Consider the following 23,196-nt stretch of genomic DNA (forward strand, 5'->3'; position numbering starts at 1 on the left):
CCCGATTTAGATCTTGGCGGATGGGATTCACCATCATAATGGTGACGGATATCTCACCCGCCGAAATATAAATCCCATAGGAGACGATGGGATTTATATTTCGGCAGACTGGATATCCCTCACCGTTGTGACAGAGTAACCTGTCCGCCAATGTTTAAATCAGGCTCTTAGTGTCGGGAGGAGGATCTGAATATGATTTTAGGGTGACATGTTTTTATGAGTTATGAGCTAAGGCTGGTAAACATAAATGACAGCGTAAGGTAAAGGTTTACATTAAAAGGAAGCATTAAGGGTAAAGGAGAGGGGGGGAATGGAGGTTTGACTGGTAAATAAAAAGTACATATCCGAACGGAGAGGGGTAAATATTATAGATATAATGTAAAAGAGGTTAATGTAAAATATTTAGAGTGGGGAAATAGAGGGAGGATGAAGGGGATTTCCATTGTAAATAATAAAAGGGAGAACAGAGATCTACTCTTAATTCAACGAAAACAGCCATAGATTAATACAAACATAATTTTATAAATATGAGTTTAAGATTAAGCACTGCAAGAATCATTGCCCAAGATTACCAAGACAAAAACATCAAAAGCCCGACCCCTTTTTATCAGTCAGTATTTGCAATTGTTATTGATTGTGGAAGTTTTGCTACATTTGCTTTATAACAAAAGTCAGGTTTGGAGGTGCCACCTTCTACTGTTGAGAGCTTAGCTTGCACCAGGAACGTGGGTAGCATGTATGAGGGTTCTGCACTATATGGCAAGAAGTGTTTACATACAGTTTACATGAATGCTCCTAATGAAGACTACCTGGAATAAGTTTTACAGATTTGTTTTTAATACGTTTTAATAATAAAATGAATTAATTAAATTATTTTTAGAAAAACATTGTTTGAACACATTTATATAATAATAATGGCTTAATCCCTGAAAAGGAAGCAGGGAATAGCAATGATTCAAAAAATGGGGAAATGCAGGGCTGTAATATAATGGAAAATTTGCTATAATGAGCAATTCCCTAACCATGAAAGTATACGTTTGTAGCCGTGGACTTCTGTGAATTTATGTATGTAGAAGAAGAACATTATCTTTACTCTGTTAAATAAATAACCATAAATGATATAAAACGATAAAAAACAGGGTAAAAATCAATATAAGAATGAAAACATGACTCAAAATACAGAATATATAAAAGACAAGTCAAACTATCAACAAAAACCATCTTACAATACACAATAGATAAAAAAATTAAAAAAAGAAGGTGAGTCAACTTGTTGGCAGGTACCAGATAATCCAATGTATACAGGTTTCAATAAAACAAAAACATTCAGGGGAATTCTGGAAGAATTATGGCCAGATACCTCAAATTTTTACCAAACTGCTCAAAAAGTGACCCGTACATACACATGTGCGAACATACCCCAGCATGGAGAAGAAAAGCAATAAGCCCGAACTGACTGTTTATGAGACTCAAAGTCCTCAAGGTTAGCCGATATCCGCATTAGAAAATTTTGTTTAACCGACTGGTAGTCAGTCATCTTTAGTGATCCTTTCTGCGTGTGTTAAAAGGTTGGGGCGATGCAAGGCTAAGAATGCAGACATTAGATAATTCAGCCATGGGATAGTCTTATAGTTGTCTGAGGAAAGGCAATCCTAAATGATCATTCCATTTAATATGTGTTCACTCTTATACCAGATAAAAATTGAACGTAATAAAGGACGAAGTTTGAGAAGGTCTGAGCTATAACTAATGCTAAGTTCCTCATGAACCGCAAATGTGGAGATACTCGGTGGTTACACCTAGCAGCCAACTGAGGAACTTGTTTTCTTCCCGCTGTATCAGGTCACAAACCTGATACCCCCAGGTTACTACCATAACTAACCACTGAGATGCACTTGGCCTTCTACACCAGGATCACGGCATTCACAGGTTTCCTACCCAGTGTGAGCTGAAATTCATTACTGCTCCACACAGCCCACCGAGAGCTGACTTCTTGGAATAATAGGAAGGGTGCCAGGAGGATTTGTCATCAAACAAGATGCCCAGGTGATCAAAAGTACCCACCTGGGCAAATTCAACTTTCTGGCAAAAATGATTCCTCGATTTAACAGGCTGTTTTTGGAGTTTTATAGTGCTGTATGTACAACCTTTCACTTACTTTGGAGCACAAGACGAGTAAACAACAAGTTTTATTCGGAAAAAAAGCGGCAAAGGACGACTTGTGTACATTCAGGTAGATCAGGAACTGCTTCCTGATATCCTGTGTTCATGACACCTTCCAATGTGGTATTTCAATCGAAACAAGATTCTTAACTGTTCCATTTGTAGGAACTTTGATATGCTCAGATGGTTGTGATCTCAGATTTTTAGATGGAGTACGGCATGAGGCTAGTTTCTGGAGGTATTTTAGGAAGTTTACTCCTAGAAAATCGTGTGAACAGTGGAGAATATCTTCGCATTGAGCCTGGCTTTGATAGGTAGCCAGTGAAAGAGTTTTAGACCAGAGTTTGGTCAGGTTAAGTGACATTTTGCTTGGTTTTGGAGCCCTATCAACCTGACAATAGGACTTTTGAAGCAGCCTGTGAAGACGATGTCTCAATAGATCAGGAGAGACATGACAAGGATTCTTGCCAGTTCCACACAATGGTCAGTTTGGACAGATAAGCTAACAATACTAGGGCTTTCAACTTGCAGCATGATGAAAGCCTCATTCCTTTGGAAAAGAGCCCAGAGAAATGTGCCTCTTTGCTCCAGAATCTCATAACATTTACCAGTGTTCCATTTAAATGCGAGTCATGTGATTGCCGTTGAAAAGAAGAGGTAGCCAGTGGCACAATCATCCCTTTTCCTGTGCCTTGGTATAATATGTATACCTTCCATAAATTAATCTATATATGAGGCTTCACTAATGATAATATATTCAGAAATTAGTAGACATTTTTCCAGGATCAAAGAAATCTGTGAATAAATATGCTAAAGAGTGATTGAGATTCTACATGCGAAAATAGTGTTGAAGGCGAGCGTAAGTGTGAGTAGTCGAATGAGAGCTCATACATCTCAGGCCATGCTTTTTTCCTACTGCTGTATTTTTTCTTTTTTCACCACAGATGTTTTTGAGTAATTAACGTTTAAAAAGGTGTTTAGGTTGGTCATGAAGAGGGTAAATTGTAGAGATATCTTTACCTGCTAATTGGCGGATATCCATGGATTCGCAAACTCAGGAAGGATTTGTGAAACCACTTCAAACCTACAGGCACATCTGCCTCATTCTGATTGGTTGGCCATCACAGAAAAAATATCTATTTTGGCTTCTCTACTCAGACTTGGTGCAAACACTGAGCACTGTAGTGGGAAAATGCAAAACAAAAGGAGAGAATAAGAGGACAGGGTGAATACATTCTAATGTCAAGCTCATGAGGGGGGCCCCAAAAGGACCACATGATAATATTTCTTATTCGTGGGTCCTGTGAGCCCTCTTGAACCCCAGGTTGGCTGGCAACAGAGGGTTGGGTGCATCGGCTGGCTAGAGACAAGTCCCTGCAGCCAACCCTGCTGCACACAGCTGAAGGCTGTGCGCAACAGGAATTGGCTGCCTCCAGTGGATTGATACATGACTTGGAAGGAGGCTGCCCAAAGCTGTGCTGTGGGTGTTGGCCACTCGAAGGACAGGCCGCAGGGCCTTGCTACAAGTCAGGCCCTCCAGCCAATCGTCTACTGCACTGTGCTGAATGTTGTGCGCAGCTGGGGCTGGCAACTGACAGGCATTTGGGAGCAAAAGCTCGCAGAGGCAAGTTTGTGCAGTACACCTCCTCTGAGCCTGGCTGAAGGCCATGGTGTGAGGGTGTGGGCTGTCAATGGAGAGTTTGGTGCCAAAGCTGGCCAGAGGTCACGGCCTATGTCTAACTCCCCCATTCCACATGGCTGTAGGGTACGCACAGCAGGGTCTAGCCACCAGTAGAGTGTTGGGTGCAGGCTCTGCCTAGGGGCCAATCACTGTGGTGCATGGACAAAGGCTGTGTGCTGCAGGTGTTAGCCATCAATGGAGAGTTCTGATCAAGGGCTTACCAAAGTCTGGGCCATGCAGAACCACCACATTGCACATGGCTGATGGTCTTGAGGTTCGGTTCTTGGAGTCAACCCTACAGCACACAGCTATGTGCAGTGGGGTTGGCTCCCCATAGAGTGTTGGGTGCATTGGTGAAGACCATGCACTGCAGTTTTTTCCATCCTCTGAAAGGACGAAGCTGTGAACAGCAGAGGTTGGATACTCAAGCAGGTTTAAGCACAAGGCCTGGCCGCAGGAATCTGTTTCACTAAGGGTAAGACCATGGCCATTTTCATTTAGTGTGCAAGTTATGATTTGCATGGATGCTGCGTGTTATAGATTGTGCACCTAACCTTAACTTGAACATTTCAGTGTTTTTTTAGTTTTAATTCATACCTATAACTGCACTTTAACTGCTGTTTTTTAAGTGAATTTCAGAGTTTTTTACCAACATAGGCTGGAATGTTTGAACTAATATTAACCATAACTTTGCTTTTAAGTTTAGATTTTTTCAGGAAATAAATATTGAAAGGGCTTTGTTTGGACTTACACAGAGAAAGCTATGCTTCTCCGACATACACTAATAAGAGCAAAACATGTGTCAGGGGTGCTCTTATTCATGGTGAACGCATCATGTATGTCATGTTATGCCGTGAGTACCACTCCCTCCGCAGACGAAAGCCTCAGTATAGGCATCTGCGTGGTCTCCTGCCGGATCATGTGCGCCAGCAGTCTGCCCGCCCTGTATGCCGCCGCGTGTGTGCGCGCAGCATGCAATGCGTAGTTCAAACAACGTAACCGCTCTATCACCTCAGTATGTTTAGACCGCTGCGTGTCTCTGTCTTGCTGCACATCATCATCCTGCGCTAATTCAGCCTCAAACCGAGTCAAGGCATCTTCAATGTGCTTTACTTATTCATCAAGCTGTTTCCTAATGCTCCAACTTAACCCAATGCTACGGCCTCCAACTACTGCCTTGCCTGCGTCCCACAGGGTGCCCGTACCCGCAACGGACCCTTCATTATGTTCGAAATATGCTTCTATCGTTGCATGTACTGCCTCTCTAAATCGGGGTTCTTCCAATGCCAGGGGCTGTAGTCGCAACAGGTGAGTAGTGGGTCCCCCAGCTTCACCCTGCAACGTCATTACATGAGGGTTATGGTCCGAGTGGGTCTTGCCGAGGTATTCCGCAGTAGTGCACTGCGGTAGAAGCAGTGTGCTTGCAATGAAGCGATCAATGCGTACATGTAATCTATGTGGATGTGAGTAATATGAGTATCTACATGTCTGTGGATGAAGAGCCCTTCATACATCAGTTAGGCCCCACCTTTGCAGCCACTCCCCTAAAGTTCTGGCATTGGTTATTGCAACCGTCTGTGGCAGTGGTGGGAATGACCTATCCAGTGCAAAACCGCATTAAAGTCCACTCCCAGGAGCCAGGGAATGTCACACCAGCGTGAGAGTAGGCCAGTCAATGTCTGCCAGAAAAGCCCCTGCTCTGTGTTCGGAGCATAGATGGAGCCCAGTACTACCTGTATTCCATTCAGGCAGCCTTTTACAAGCACATATCTACCATAAATGTCTATGTCAGTGTCTTCCGATATGAAGTGGGTGTCTGCCCCAGCGAAGCACCATTGCACACAATTCAAGAGCAGGAGAGACTACTAAATGAGCCCAATAGATGTAGTAGGGAGACAGCAGTGCGGGTGGGAGGGGAGGGGAAAGGATTAGGTATCTGTTGGGGAGGGAAGGGTGGGAGGGGGGAATGTTCTCTTATACATGCCGAAACGATGTCAGACCGAATGTGTGACGGGTACAGTCAAGACATGTGGTGATTGGACCAGATAGGGACCGCAAAATGATGAAGTAACCTGATCATGCTTCTTGTCTAATGGCGCCATGGAAAGTGACTATGCTGTATAACATGTAAAAGGCAATAAAGTTTGTTTAAAAAAAAACATTGAAGTGGGTGCCTGGGCGTATCCATACCAGGGCTCCCCTGGCATATGCTGAGTAGCCTGTGGCAAAGATCTGTCCTCTCAACCTCTGCTGCAGCTTACGAATCTCTGGCTGTGAAATGTGTGTTTCTTGGACAAGCGCCACGTGTGCGGCATGACACCTTAGATATGAATATGTACCGTATCTGCGGGCTGGCGTGTGAAGCCCCCTAACATTCCAGGAGACTATGTTTGTGGAAGGTATAGGGTATGCTGATAGTGGGCCAACTTTCACGGGTCGCTGGCAGCGTATGGGGCATATGGGCGGCACATGTAGGCTCTTAGCATTACTGAATGTGACTGCAGTGTCCATAGGTGAGGGATTCAAAAACTCAAACAGGGAGTGTGGGGGGATCCCTAGTGTGGTTCAACTGGGGTAGATCAGATAAACAACACATATCCGCCCAAACTATTAAGAACGCCAGGTGGCAACACATGGCAAGATACGCCGCTTAGATCCTACTGAGAGGTGGGGTGGGCTAAAGCTAACAGTGAAGGAGATGCATGTTGATGGATCCTCCTTATGCATATAGGTGGGCGCGTCACACTGCTACGCACATCGTGTCTCAGCAGTTTGCGGTCTATTATGTATCCAAAACTACAGTGGCCCACCCAGCCATTGTAATCCAATTAATGTAACAGGGCAACCCACATGTGAATCATATTTGTGGTGCGAGTGTCTCATTAGCATATAGCTTCACTATCTAATACTTACGTGCCCCTGGATTGCACCGCACTGTTACATCAAATCATGGGCAGTCTGTGGCGTTACATCTGGAAGTGGCTGTGAGTCTTTGTAAATCCGCCATACAGCCTGCGACCGGTCTTCACTCAGTGACTGTTCAGACGAGGCGTCAGCGTCCCTGCTGCTCCGACGTTCTCTCAAGTCCGCTACTGCCTGCAGTGTGTCCCTCCTCTCATGTAGCACCTGTTCACGGTTGGGGCGGCGGCCGGCTGCATGGACGCCCCTGCCACTCACTGTCAACACCTGGCCCTTCATCCTCTTCGAGTGCCCGCCCGTGGGCTTGTGCCGCTGTGTCTCTGGCTCGGTGAGGTGACCTTTAGATTCAAGCCATTCCCATGCATCTTCTGCCGCAAGAAGAAGTGCGTGGAGCCGTCCGCTACCACGTGCAGCCTGGCTGGGAAGATGAGGGAGTATTTCAGGTTTAGGTCTTGCATTCCTCGCTTGACTGTGAGGAAGGTACTCCACTGCCGCTGCACACCCAGGGCATAGTCCAGGAAGAAGAGAACTTCTGAGTTGTTTACCTCCATTTTTCTGGCCTCGCGGAGCACTGTGTCTCTATCTTTAAAGTTCATGAGGCGAATTAAGAAAGGTGCGGCCCGGCACCCAGCGGCAGCCGGCCCGACGGCACCTATGTGCCCTTTCCACCACGAAAAAGGGAGAGAGCACGCCCTCAAGCAGCAGTGATTTCAGCCAGTCTTCGTTGTGCGCAACTGCATCGATCCCTTCGGTGCCCTCCGGCAGACCCACAATGTGTACATTATTTCACTGTGAGTGGCCTTCTGCGTCATCCATTCTGCACTCTAGGGAGTGAAATCTGGCCTTGAGGTCATGCACTTCTGCGGACACCACCATGGCCATCGGGACGATCTCTTTCACCTCCTCATGGACCTTCTTATTGTGATCAGCGTGCAGGAGCGTAAAGTCCGATGTGACCTTGTCGATGCAGCTCTCGAGAGATGTGCGGATTTGCGTCAATGCTTCACTGCCTTTAGCACTGAGTCCATCTTTGACTCCAAACTGGTGACTGTGGAGGCGATGTCGAGCGTGTGGGAGCTGCTGCCGCTCCTGTGCATTGTCTGCCCATCTTATTGTGAGCGCAATGCCCCTTGCACGTGGAAGATGGGGTAATGTTCCGTGCTTCACCCCTTTGGCCACTCTCCAAGGTGGTTTCGCCTGTGCAGTCCAGTGGACAATCACGTGACTGGCGCTACTCTGTTTTTCACCAGATTTATGAGTTATCTCAGTCCATAGTCAGTCCATAGTGCCCCTTTTGTCAGTCCCGGGCAGACAAGCTGTTTGCAGGCACTAAAGTACAACTCAGGTCACGTACACATGCTCAGGAGTCATCAATGCCCTCGTCACTGTTCTCGGCGGGTCTGCCTGCGGTCTCCCTACAGTGCAGCAACTGATCTGTGCGCAGTGAGCATGCGTCGACTAGACGTCTGAGTAATGTGGCAACCGGTTTACTCGCGGTAGAGGTCCTCACTCCTTAATATGATGTTGGTGCCACACGGGTTTATAGGGGCGCCCACGTCATCCACATACTGCACACACCGCCATGAAATAACATCAAGGATGCCCCCACAGGAAGTGTTGTTTTACCGGCATCTGTGCTTCTTAGTGCAGCAGCAGCAACTCTGACAACGTGCGGATTGTGCGGAGGGTCCCCAGAGCCTCAATGCAGTCAGCAGTCACTCAGATAGCTCATACCTTATTAAGTGGAGCCTGGCTCATGCTTCTTACTGCTTTTACATATTAGCATTAGGGAGGAAGCGCAGGCCTCAATCGCGCCTGTCTCCTCGGTCTCAGACGGTATCCAAAGTGCCTGTTGCGTGCGGGAGCCCCACAGGGAGCCAATCGATGTCGTCCAGAGCAGCCCCCAACACCACCGCAGTGCTCGGTCGGCATTAAGTAGGGAGCCGCACCTCGCCTCCCGCAGCTTAGCGCCACAGCCGACAGCAGGCGTCAATGTTTCACTCCACTGCCTGAAGTCTCTTCCTGCTGCCCACGGCCAGTCGTGCACAGTTAGGATGCCCCGCAACTCAGTGCAACCTCACTCAGCTGATCACATCCCCCAGGGGGTCCTGCGCTCCGCTCCAGTCTACCACAGCGGTACCCCGCCGGTCCGGCTGGATCACGTCCCTGCGACGCTCAGGGCTATGCCACGCTCCTCACCACCTGGTCGCCAGCCTCTCCATACAACAACCGGGTGTCGCTATGTAGCCCCAGCAGGACCTCCGTGTCTCGTTCCAGTGACCCACTGTCCAGTGAGACCGCGCAGCCCCCAGCCCGGGCCTATGGCGCCACCTCTTCGTAGTCGGCCCTACCAGGACAAAAACGGCAGCCAGCAGCCTCAAACTCGCCGATTGCGCTCTTGACAGGGTCCTCTCTCAGGCAGGTGGAGATAAGCGACACGATGGCGCTGCTACGCGCAGGATATGTGTCGGATCTGCGGATCGTGCGACGGAGCCTCGTTAGAGTTCGTCTGCCATCTTGGCTAGCTAGCCACGCCCTACCTCATGAATATTAATGAGGTAGGTTCCCTTTGCGACCCATTAGGAATGATGGTCATCACAGGGATGGTCAGCTGCTGGGGTCAGCAGACCACCATGTGTGTGATTGCTTTACAATAAAGCATTATTTTTTTTAAATGCAGCCCATTTTCTGTTAAAAACGGGATGCTTTCAAAAAAGTAAATGAAACTTTTAAGTTTCATTTTTTAAGAGCATGCAGTGGTCAGTTGGGCCACTGCCTCCTCTTAAAAATATTTATTTTAACATTCTCAAAGGGAAAGGGGTCCCAAGGGGAAAGGGGTCCCAAGGAAGAAATGCCCTTAACACACCGCTTTCCAACTACCAAATCTGTATGTATTCGCAATTCCAAATTATGATTCGGTAACATGTTCCCGAAATGCAATTTGGGATTCATACACACCAAAATGTTTTTTTGCATTCACAAAAGGGCCCATTGTGTGACTCAGCCCATTTGCGGCCGCAAAAACGTTTTGGAACTCTGGCCCTTAGCTCCTTCCTAAAAACGTATTCCATGGAACAAGTATGCTTTCCAATGATGGTAGAAATAAACAACTTATTTAGCAAAATTACCTCTCCAGCATTTATATTGTCAATGACACCACATTCGCAACTATGCATGAAGCTGAAGTGTTAAATACTGGGGTCTGAGTCTCTAAGAATCAAAACTGAATGCTTACACAGCACAGGCTTATCCATGTTTATTGTGTAACCAGTATGCCATGTCCTTGGCTTCAAGCTCAGAGGGCATTTGTACTGATCAACTTTTCGAACAAAAGGTAATGACAAGAGTTGCAACAAGAACTGTGAAGAATTTGGTATACGTCCAGTATAATTATGTTTGTGTATCAAAGCTTTGAATAATCCATCAACTGTGCCAAACCCACACTAAATCGTCATTGTTTGATGACGGAAGGCATTGGCTGATAAAGCAAATTCTGTTGATCTGACATTCAAAAATACTCGTTTGACGCGTCTTACAGCTCAACCCTGAAATTACACACTGGAAAAAAGAGAAGTACAGAAATGCCAATATTTGAATTTGGCTCGTTTCTAAAATTGAACCTACAATGAATAAGGAAAAAATGTGATCCATTGGAAACCTTAAGTGGAAACTTTGACGGTAAAGAGGAAATTCTTCATGTGGAAATTTACTTTTTAGGTAGCCACATTTGCAAAGAATGTTCCTGTAGGCTTATGATGACCAATGTTGGTCTGCTTAAAGATTTTAAAGACTCTTAGCAAGACATGTAACTAAACCCATCTAATCACTGAGAATGCAAAGAGTGTGATCACGTACTGATATGTTATTATGTTAGCAACAAAAAACAAACTATATCCTAACAGCCTATGTGATGTAAACGTGGCAACAGAAGACAGGCCCGGGAAATTTAGTGACGTTACACATTAGAGATGCTGACATTTCACTAGCCTCTGCGGAACTGTAACAATACCTCTTCAAAAGTACAACAGCCAGAAAATAACAATATTTGAAAACATTCTGAAATCTGCTTTATTGGATAAACATTGCCATTACTATCGAGACGAGTATACCATAAAGGAGATCACATTTATGATGACACCCAAGCATGAAGTGTCAAACAGGGAATGTACTTGTGATCAACTACTACATATAGTCTTGAATGTCTAATTTTCCCATAAATCTGTCTTAGGGATGGACCCAAAATAAGTCCAAAAACAATCATCAGCTATCTGGGAACAGAGCACACTACTCCATCCAGTTACACCAGAAGCCTGCAGGGGCGTAACAGACACCCCCGAGGTGCCCTCAGCCTCCCCATCCTGAAAGGAGCCCCGCAACACGTGAGGTATATATAAATGTAATATTGCATCCTAAAAGCAGCTACTGCGTTCTCTGTTATGCATGCTCCCAAGGACTCGAAGAGAAATTAAAAACAAAGTTAGTTTCTCCATCGGTTGGGTGAATTGGTGAAACCCTTTTTAGGTTGAAGCCTACCAGGCAGCACAGCTGTCTAGTTTGCCGAAGACATCTTGGAGACATTCAAAAAGCTTCCATGGGAATGCATTCCGCCCAGTGGTGGTTTGTGGTTTGTAACTCACATTTGCTTGACTTTTATTTTCTGTCTTTATTTGTTTAGTCTGTCCAGCTTGAGTAAGTCCATCCCATGGAGCATACCCTGTTTACTGTATCCTTCCGTAAACTTGCTTTCTGTAAAAAGGCCTTTAAATCTTGTTCTTATCTTGCTGTACTTCCAAAGACCGAGGTCAAATGTGAGACTCTGTCTTCCGAGGGAGCTTGGTGTTTACTTTTCTTTCTCTTACTTCAAAGTGAGAGAATGTATGTGGCAATCCTGCTGGGTACCCATGTGAGATGAATGGCTCTAGGATATTATTTTTTGTAGCACACAAGAAAATTTTAATGTCTGTAAATGAACTGTGCAAATATTTCCGAATATATCAGAATTAGGAAAGCACAAACGAAGCAGATTTTTTTTGTCATTCCGAAGTGTGGAGGGAACCAATATTTTAATATGCTCAAAACAAATCAATACACTTGGTGATTCCATATCCACTCATTATTGTTTGTGTGCTGTATAATTTATTTCAGTTAAACTGTAATGCCCATTTAAATTGAAAATGTGTTGTCTGTAATGGCAGGGCGCTATCACACCACGCATACTCCACTCTACAACACTCTACTCCACTCTAAGCCTGTTTACTCTATGGCGCACTATGAAACTCTAGTCCCTGTATTGCTACACCACTCCACTCTATGCCACTCTACACAACTCCAATGCCAACCCACTCCAGGCCACTCCCCTCTGACACTCCACTCTATGACATTCTACTCCACGACACTCTAAACCAATTTCCTCCACTCTATGACACTTTACTCCCATTCTACGTTACACCACTCCACTCCACACTACAACACTTTACTCCACAACACTTCATGCCCCTCCAGTCTACGAAATGACACTGTACTCCAGTCTATATGACTCCACTCTACGACCCTCCGATCTAAGCCCCTCATCTCTAAGCCCCTTCACTCTATGACTTTCCACGACACTCTATAACACTCTACTCTGCTCAATAACAGTCTACTCTAAAATACTCTACGTCACTCTACTCTATGATACTCTACAATTTTCTATGTCACTCTACAGCACTCCAATATACGACAATGTATGTCACTTTACTGCACTCTGTGCCTCTCCAGTCAACGCCACTCCTCTCTATGATACTACTCCACTCTACGGCAAGACTACTCTATACCACTGTGCTCCACTCTGTGCCACTCCTCTCTGTGATACTCTACTCTCCAACATTTAAATCCACCCTATTGCACTTTACTCCACTCTATGGCAATTTACTCCTCCCCTTCTTAAGCCATTTTATGTCCCAGCACGATACTCTCCTCCACTGTACACCACTTTACTCCACTCTACACCATGACACTCTATCCCAGTCTACTCCACTCTACGTCCTTCCAAGCTACACCCCTATATGCTACGCCCATCCACTCTATGCCCCCACTCTACATCATTCCAGTCTACTCCACTATACTCTACCCGATGACACTCCTCTCTACTCTGATCCAAGACACTCCACTCTGATCCATGACACTCCACTCTTGATCCATGACACTCCACTCTGATCCATGACACTCCACTCTACAACATTCAACTCTATGATACTCCACTATGAAGCACTCTATGTCACTCTACAACATTCCTTGACACTCCAATCTATGCCACTCCACAACACTCTGTGGCACTCCACTCTACGCCACTATACTCCACTCTATGCTACTCCACTTGCCACTCTCCTCTACACCACAAAACTTTAGCCATGTCGAAGAGCAGCCTCACTGGTGTATAACATGACTAATACACATTGGCAAGGCCAATAGTAGTTGTATAGGCGAGATCCATTGGCTTTGCCAATGCTTGTTATAGAGTAGGTGGGAACAATTAAGGGGTGATCATTTTATAGAAGCCTAAAAATGATCAATTCAAGGAGCCATGGATGGCGTGTTTACACTGCAGCATGTTATCCGCATGTAGAGGAGAAAAAAAAAAGGATAGGAGACTCCTGCGACAGAAAATGTGAAAGTATAAAAATAAAAATCAGAAAACTGTTTACGAGGGTATGGTACTGTCAAAATGTCCTGTTCAGCAAGCCAGAGAAGTAGCACAAGCCCCTGCAGCCTCTGCGGTGCAGGTGGGGGTGTAGGGCCTAATGCTTTAGGGACTACCAACCCATCAGTAGGTCGCCACTGAACCCAGGGCCAATGAATACCTGTGACATATGGGAGTCTCAGGGGCCTCTCTTCACATTCTGCAGGTGGGCCCCATCATTTAGTGTTATGCCATTGGTGTCATGGTCACCCAAAAGAAGTACTGAGAGAAAAGCAAGTAGCTCTACAAGCTTTAAACCTCCAGTGATCCAATCTTCAAGCAACAGGCCCGAACATTCTAAGGACCCTATAGCCTCTGAAAGGCGCTTCAACAGATTTTATGAGCAAACTCTAATCTCCTACAGAGGCCACAGAGATACCACCAGTGATACTAGCTCCATCAGCCGTGATCACTGGTTGACTGACTACATCTAAACCAAAATACTCATTTACAATTACTGAGAAATCCCACCTATGAAAGACTGCAGTGGTGAAATACCTCCAAATTCATCCTCAATTCTGTTCACTTCCCATAGTGGCATGGAAGCTGTGACCTGATGATGTTATCTATCTCAATGATCAGAATGTGGAAGTACATTAGTGAGTTTCATTATGCCATTATGCCCCACCTTGGACATTTATTCCATAACCAGATCTGAGCAGAATTCAATGACCGTCCTTGGCAATTCGACAGACTATGAGAATGACCCTGTATGCTGGGAACCTCAATAAGACTGTTGAAAGGATTATGGCTAGAAATGTGGGTGGGCAGGACCTGTGAGAATGGTGACATATCCAAGTATTAGACTCTCATGGAGAGATGGAGAAGGACATGAAACAGGAACCTCTGTATGTGGTGCTTTGCCTCAAATATACAGCGTGCACGAAGAGACTAACAAACCCCTAAATGGATAATTACATTGAGATAGATGGAGAACAGGAATAACTTGCATGGCAAAGCTATAGCGAGTGCATGGTACAGTTACTGGAACACACCCCACAAGATTAAAAATCAGTAGCTAATAAAATACCACAGGAGAGGGATGCATTCCATAAATCTATATATGCACAGAAGTGTTAATGCACAACATTGAAGCACATTGGACAGGTGAAGGAGGAAAATGAGGCGGTGATGGTTATGTGAGACCATTGGAGTAAACATCTACAGTGATGAGCATGTACAACATGTACAGGCTGCACCAGCTTGCATCTTGATCAGTTGGTCTAATCACTGCAAGTCCAATGCATCTATCCCTAAGTGTAGGTTGTCCTGTCATGTGTGTGAGATACAGTTCCATGGGACGAGTGACATGATTAGTTATAAAACAGCCATCATTGCAAAGAAATCTGAGTACTAGGAGTTGAAGATCAAGGAGGCCAAGGATACTCAGAAGGAGAACTTTAATGTGCTGAGGGAACTGAGACAAAATAATGAACAGAGGACAGTTGCCAATTTGTCTGACTGCAATAAGATACAGGATTTCTACCTAGCGAAAGTTAAGGATATTCTAATAGAAATAGGCAATACCCACAAAAGCCCATGCCCTCTGCTAGTGATGGAACCACTGAACTTCCAGGGTGGTAAACTTTCAGTTTTTCCAACATTAGATCTAGACTGCCTAGCGCATATCATGGACAAAGTGAAATCAGGGTCACCAGAGGACCCCTGCCCACCCAGGGTGTTCAAATTGATCCTCCCTGTGATGGGGTTGGAGCTGCTGTCCTTACTAAACCTGTCCCTGGTAAATGGGAAGGCTCCTCTCAAATTTAAGAAAGCCATGGTGACTCCGCTGCTGAAGAAAGCAGGGACACATGTCAATAATTTGAAGAACTACCGACCTATATCCAGACTTCCTTTTTGGCTAAGGTAGTAGAGCAGTATGTGCTTAGAACGTTTTCGTCCTTTTTGGAGGAACATCAGTTGCTCCAAGCGGCAAGCAGGCTTCAGGGCCCACAACAGCACAGAGCTGGTGATGCTCGGTGCTGGACGAGCTGAGTCTCGCAGCCGACAAAAAGAAATTGTCAGCATTGATCCTATTGGATCTTTCATCTGCGTTCGACACGGTGGATCATGCTCAGCTGCTGACCCAAGTACTCGCTGATGTCCTACCAGAGATCCTGAGTAGAGTTTATCTTGGTATGTTTTAATGATGCAGCTACTCGGCTAGGGATGCAACTGAAGAAACAACCAATTTGAAAAATCAGGACAACGCATAACATTGATGTCGGACTTGGATTTACTCCTAAATGAGTTGTCTCTTTATGGATACTTGGCAGTTCAGGGCACAATGAAGCAGTCCACGTGTGCAGACATCTAATTATGAGTCCTCATAAAATACAGTCAACAAGGGATCGATTGTTTTTCCTCTGAGCACAATCGTCCTAGCCATGATAACCTTGCTATGTTATCTTTTTCAGTCTACACAACTGTAATTACATAATAATTTAAAAAGTGGTGTACAGGGTTGTCTGGAATCATCTGGCACAAATGAGCTCATCCTAAATCTGATGGTTAAAAGAGTTTCCTGATTGGATGTTTTGTATTGAATCTAAAATGGAGCACATATAGAGTGCATTTCTTTATAAAACTGTAAGTAAAGGATGCTGCATGCTGTATATGAAGGTATACTACAAAGTTCTTAGGGACACAGGTGAAAAAACATGTTACGGACATTGCGATACTGTTACATAAGGTATTATTCTCATATTTGATGAATGCATGATTAAGAACGGTGAATGTCACAATACAACAACACGTCTCTGCAGTATATTCAAGCCCTTACATAGGCATCATTCAAGAATGCATAATTTGGACCACATATTGTTCAAAGTCACGACTAACAAAGTACAATCACAAACTAGGGGGCCAATTCACAGAACTAATCTGAGATAAAATCCTACATTTACTACTTTTGGTATTCACAGAAGGCATTTAGTAGTAGTAAAGTTAGGACTCCTAACTTTACTACTACTAAATGCCTTTTGTGAATACCAATAGTTGTAAAGTTAGGATTTTGTCTCAGTTTAATAGTAGTAAAGTTAGGAGCCCTAACTTTACTACTACTAAATGTCTTCTGTGAATACCAAAAGTAGTAAGTTTAGGATTTTATCTCGGATTAGTTCTGTGAATCGGCTCCTACGTTATCAAAACATGATGCTGGAATCATGAGTTAACAGGCGACTCTGAAACATATACATCACATATGCATATATTCATTGTTTCATGATCTTTTCTCCTAAACGAGATAAAATAAACCTTCTCTTATTATTTTGTTTGACTGCTGCAATGATGATGACTAACTGAGATTTTCAGTCTCCTTACTGGAAACACATTCTTTGTGAGCAAGGACGATCCTAGCCTAACAGCACCTAAAATAAGACCTGTGACTCATTTCCCCATCACCGTTTTGCCCAATAGCTTGGAGATAACTTCCAGTGAGGACACTTGGATCTGAACCATAGAGAACCAAACTACTTCAACAGCCAGGATATCTGACAGAACATCAATACAAAAGTCACATTTGTAATGCGTGTGGTGGAACCAACAGTGATAAATAACAAAACACCAAAGCATTCACCAGTACCGGAATTAGTACTCTTGGAGAGCATTGTACATACTCTTGTGTGTCTTTGTGAATGGAGTAGACATGTTCAGCTCCCTGCAAGTGCAAAGAGGCTTCCTTCCCTTCTATTCGTACTGATGGGAGATGAATATTGCCATATTATTCCCATTGGAGATATTTTGGGGTGAATTCAATAGGCATATAAGTGTACACAAAAGGGTACTTTAGGAGTACTACTGTAGGTGCCTAAATCTGGCTTCGTGAAATTAGCAGTCTACACAGTAAACATTTGGAAAAACTGTGACAGTTATAATACTGCAACACAGCCACCACAATAACGTTTGACAAATGTTTATGGGATATTATGTGTGCCTGTGTGAAGAGCAGGGCCTGTGGTCTCATGCTTTACAGAGCACAGTGACCATGTACCATACCACTGGGAGTACTTGATTCTGCACCTAAATGAAATGAGGCAGACGGAAATGTTGTCAAGAAAATTAAATGCAAGTACACAAATCATTAATCAAAACCATACGGTGTTTACAATCATGGAGTAATAAGTTAGCTTACTCCCCTAATGTTTTGTGATTCTGGGTGTGTGTATACAAGCATTGTATAGTATGCATGCCAGCATATATGTTCATATTTCCAATTTTCAGCAACAATAGCAAAGCTCTTCGCAGAACAGTGTTGGCCCAAATAAATGCACATTACAAGCACATTACATACCCTGAAGTGAAAGATCCCTGCATATTTGTGATTAAATCCTTGGTTTGTCGGCATCACATTCTCCAGAAAGTGGGGGCGTGTTGTCATAGCGCCTATCACGGACAAAACCCAGCAATCCCCTGTGACAAGCAGAACAAAGCGTGTGAGCATCATCACAAAAAATGCTTGTGTTTATAGCAGTGACATTTCCCACTTAAGTCATAAATATCTGGCTAATAAAATGACGTTAGTTTATTTTACAGCGCGCTTGAAATAACACTTGGAGTCAGATAGTGTTTTGTAGCTACTGTCTTGTGTTAGGGGTGAGATGAAATGTGTAACTGCACGTTTTTCTAAAACTATACTTATGAAAGGTATTAAGGACAAATAACTAACCATGGAGAATGAGGTATTGTTAAAAAAAAAAAACATATGCATCAGAAAAAATGAAGTATAATTATGAAATAAATCAAAATACAGTAAACTGGGAATAATTATCATATTGAAATAGAGACAAGAGAAAGCAAGCTTAAAGGGCTGGTGATGACGAACCAGATAGCAAGCAATCATCCAAAAAGCGAAAGAACCATAGCCCCCAGGGCTGGACTGACCGTAGCGGGCACCAGGCGTTTCCCCGGTGGGCCGGAGGGGTGGGGGCTGATTTTTTGGCCGTGGTGCCGGTTTTGACTCTGGGGGTCGGTTTAGCACCGCACCATCAGGACCATGGGAGATGATTTGTTAGGGAAAATGTTTTTACTGAAGAATATTAGTGAGCAAGTGGCAAAACATGCATGGTAAATAAAGCAAGTCTACACCATATTTCCGGAGTCATCCCTGGGACCAAAATCTTGCAGTTTCATTTATAGTATAATTAAGATATATTTAACAAACAAAGATAACAGAAATCAACACAACATAAATTCGGATCACTGACAGATTATCGGAAACAAAGGAATCGTATGGACAGAATATCATGTCAAAAATATCAAGGACCAAAATATTGAGAAGGTTAGTGTTAGAAAGTGTATTATTAATAGTGGTAAATATATATCTACCTCTTGCAATAAAGCCACGAACACAATATAGCTCTCAGAAAATGATTCTCATGCACAACCCTTGGTAGCTTGGCTGCGAGCAGGCAGGCTTAACTTCAGAGGTAAGTAAAGAATTAAAAAACACCATTTCAGTAAATAATGAAGACATGGCACATTATAAAAATCCAACACCAATTTATAAAAATAGGAAATATTTGTATCTTTAAAATGGCATAAAAACGAAAGACATCCAATGTAGGGAACCAGAGATATGAATTTTGAAAGATTTAGCAGTTTATAGCACATAGAAGCCTATAGCGCCTTTTGGGACATCTAGTCGCGCTAGACCGGGACAAAGTCAGAGTTTCACACTGACCACGATGGAGCCCTGTGCGGCTACCTCTTGCGGGAGGCCTCGGTCAAAGTTTTGACCCTCTGACTTAGAAATTTTTCAGGATCTTTTTCTCCTGGGGTCCCTTGAAGCTCTCCACCAGTCCGGATTCGGCGAGGGATCGCTGGCTTGCCTTGCGACAAGCTCCTGGTCAAACCTATGGAAGTCAGACCTCCAGAGTTTTCCAGCTGAAAAAACCAGAGATCCAGGTCTGCTTGCAGTTGAAGGTGGGTGGCTTGACTCTTGCGGTTGGTCCTAGTCACCTCTTCTACCTACGGACTTAGAAAAATTTACGGAGCATTTTCTCCCAGGGTCCCTTGATGCTCTTCACCTGGCCGGATTCAGTGAGGGTTCGCCAACTTAGATTTCTTTTTTTTTTTTAATTGGTATTTCCAATACAGTAATCAACTCAATTAAAAAAAATTCCATTTTAATCCACATTGCAGGTTGGTAGATGCATTTTCACATTTCTATTTGCATATCATAGCAGTGTCTAGCCACACACATCTCACACTCATTTAGTACATATAACGACAATGGTATAAAGTGGTACATCGAAAGATATGGGGCGGCTCCTCCATGTGGGCAGAGGAGCATCGACCCACTGCTTTCTTGAAGTGTGAGAAGCAGAAACATAAAATGGTATAAATACCATTTTATGTTTCTGCTCCTCGCACTTCGAGAAAGCAGAAGAAGGGTTTGGTTGGGGGTGGGCGGGTCCCAGCCTATCACAACACTGTCATTGCAGTGTGTGATTGGCTTATGGGAGGGGAGGGAGGCTGCGTGCGGCTGCTTCCTGCGAAGGCGGCGCGAAGCAGGACCGCCGAAGGTAAGTTTTTTGGTTTTTTAAATTTAAACTAGCCCCCACCCCCGCGAGTCATGCCGGACGCGACTGCAAAAGATGCATTTTCAGTGTAAGTCTCTTCCCCAGGGCTTCTGGGAAAGTCCAGACAGCACACCCATCAACCTCTGCCGACTCGACTATTTAAATCGTAGGATCAGTTGTGTAGTTCCCAGCATTCTCAAAGGTACGATGATGGAGTAGTAAATAGGACTTTATAGGCTCCCATATATTTCTAGGCCTGGAGGTTGGCAGTAGTAATTTTGAGTATATAGACAGGTGCTCCTGGCAGTATATTAAATCATTTAGCCAATCCTTAAATTTTGGAGCCCTCCCACATCCCCACTTACATGCAACCTTACGTTTGGTGAGCAACAAGCCCAGTGAGACAAATCTTCTGAAACATCAACATTTTCCTTATATCCCAACAGTGCCACAAGTGGGGTAAGTTGTGTCAGTGTTCCCGTCATTTGTGTTAAGGCTGCAGCTATCCTTTCCCAGCAAGATGTGAAAGAGCTGCTAGCCCATGCCAAATGGAGAAAATCAGTATCTTCAGCCTTACACCTGTCAAAATTAGCATTCGTTCGCAAGTGATATCGGTGCAACCTAACTGGAGTGTAGTAGACACGATGTAAGAATCAATAATGGATAATACGTAAGCGACCACAAGCCATTATATTTCCTGTCTCTTGGCAGCAATAATTCCATTGTTTGTCACTGAGAGGGGTTACCAGTTCCGCATCCCATCCTGATCGGGACCAACCCACCACCGCAGTCTGTTCGGTCAGGTTGCAGCGATATAGGCGCGAGATAACATGCAAAGGATTAGAGGTCTTCAGCGGCATATGTGGGGGAGCAAGCATGGGGGGCTCACTCGGGGAATCAGGAGTGGATGTCTTGATATCGTGGATCAAATCGAATGTATAGAAATGTCTCCATTGGAGTGGGGATGTCATTTCCAAATAACTCATCCCTGTTTCAGATTTTGCCTTCCTTATAAAGGTCCTCCAAGGCGTGCATGCCGAAACTGTGAAGCATCTGGTGGCTGACCGCTTTGTGTGTCACAGGAAGAAGGGGGTGATGGGAAAGCCGTAGCAATGGGGAGTAAAGCATGGGTGCCTGGAGCTTCCTGGTCAATCCCTGCCACGCCATCATGGTACAGGCCACCGTTGTTGTGTCCAATTTCTTGCTCTGCGGGAGTGTCCAGAGATAAGCAACAGCCGGGATTGGCGTCATATACCCCTGCTCTAGCGCCAAGTGGGGCATGTAAGGGAGGGGTAAAACCAGTAAGTCACCAAGTGCGCTTGGGCACAGAAGTAGTACACAATGTCATGTCCAGGGCTCCAAACCCCCTTTTTGCGAATGGCTGTACCAATATATCCCATCGTAATCTTGGTTGCTTTCCTCCCCAGGCTAGGCGAGTTAGTTGAGCTCTCATAGATTTAAAGAAATGTCAGCCAGGGAAACAGGGGTTATTGAGGAAGAGATATAATAGCTTGGGCAATATTACCATCTTCATCAATGAGATGCAGCCGGCTATGGACAAAGGCATAGATATCCATCTGGAGATGGAGTCAGTCATTGCATCGAGCGCACTACCATAGTTAGCAAGCATTAGTTCATCCCTGTTCCTGGAGATGACTACTCAAAGGTATTTGCTCTCCGAGTGGGACCATTTCAGTGGATAATCTGGGATGTATTGAAGGGTGCTAGGAGTGAGGGCAAAGATCTGGGACTTCTCCCAGTTGATCGTTATTCCAGTACCCCTCCCCCTCCCCCCGAAATGTATGAATTTCTGCAGTGTGGGGTTAAGACTGATCTGGGGGTCCCTGATGTACAACGTAATATCGTCAGTGTTAAGAGCCACCAAAACATTCCTAGTAGGGTATCAGAGTGCGTACTCCCGATGGTGCAGTTGAACCTTAGCTGCTAGTGGTTCTATTGTCAAGGCAAACTTGAGGGATGACAGAGGGCACCTCTGTCTAGTTCCTCGGGAGATGGCAAATGGAGGAAAGCGTGTGTCATTTATGGAAATTCATGCCTGCAGATGGTGGTATAATAGCTTCACCCAGGACAGAAATGGGATGGGAAAGCCCATGCTCCTCAGCACCATCAAGGGGAAGTCCCATTCCAGGGAAACAAATGCTTTGGTGGCATTCAAAAAGATAGCCACCACAGTGAGGCCTGGATCAATATCTTGAAGTACAGAGAATAGAGTGCACAGGGTATGGGAGGTTGCTGTGCCTGGTATAAAGCCAGATTGATCTGGCAGCACCAGAGATTCCATTAGGAGGCTGAGTCTATTTGCCAAAAGATTAGCTAGAATGTTTGCATCACTGTTGATAAGGGACAAAGGTCTTTAGGATTCACAGGCATCAGCAAGGGAAACAATTAGGCTTTACACATGGAGAGTGGGAGAACTCCCGAATTTTGAGCCTCCTCTTAGAGGGTTTTAAGAAAGGGTACCAAACGATCTGTATACGTTTTACAACTGTAGCTGCATGATCGCAGTTTAAATTTCGTCTTCTTCAAAGGCAGCTGAGAGGAATTCCCTCTGAGCGGCACAGAGCCATCCCAGGGCTACATTTTCCAAGTACTCATCTATGTCTGGGGGTTGGGATCTACAGTTGGAATATAGAGAGGAATAGAAGAAAAGGAAGGTATGAGAAATGTCCTCAATATCCTGTTGTGGCATCCACAGGAATCTTTGATCTCCAGAATATAATTTGAGAATCGGAATTTGTGGCTCATTTCGACAAGTGCCCTGCTGGGGTGCTCACCTTCTCCATAATGTCTAGCCTGATAGTATCTACTTCGCAATAAACATACCTGCTCGACTGTGTTTTGGTAGTTAGTGTGAGTGTGTCCCTGGTTTTAGTGTGTGGATCAGTCCCTTGAGGATTATGTAGTTGTAATTCCAAATTTTTGAGTTTGGTTTCCAATTTCCCCAGTCTTACGTATATTGCGTGGTATACCTCCACTTTTAGTGATGCAGAGGCCTCGAATAGTAAATTTAAAGGTCTCCCACACTATGGCCAACCTAGGAACAGAGTCCACATTGCGTCCCTGAAAGGAGTATCTAACAGTGCATTTTGGGGAAGCCAGGCTGAAAATGGCAGGTGATGGGGGGAGTGGGAGTTCGGCGGGGATAGGCGCAGTAGAACAGGAGAGTGGTCTGA

The 23,196-nt window shown here is 44.6% G+C and overlaps 1 protein-coding gene across 1 annotated transcript in view; it reads right to left on the reverse strand.

The window, feature by feature from the left end:
• CAPN13 (calpain 13) overlaps window positions 1–23,196 on the reverse strand; it is a 582,342-nt gene that overhangs the window by 307,926 nt on the left and 251,220 nt on the right. The window contains exon 4 of the mRNA XM_085609938.1: window positions 17,773–17,891. Within this exon, the coding sequence (XP_085466064.1) occupies window positions 17,773–17,891 (119 nt within the window). The remainder of the gene's footprint in view (window positions 1–17,772; window positions 17,892–23,196) is intronic.

This window comes from Triturus cristatus, chromosome 6 (genome assembly GCF_964204655.1).
Source record: "Triturus cristatus chromosome 6, aTriCri1.1, whole genome shotgun sequence".
Classification (NCBI taxonomy): domain Eukaryota; kingdom Metazoa; phylum Chordata; class Amphibia; order Caudata; family Salamandridae; genus Triturus; species Triturus cristatus.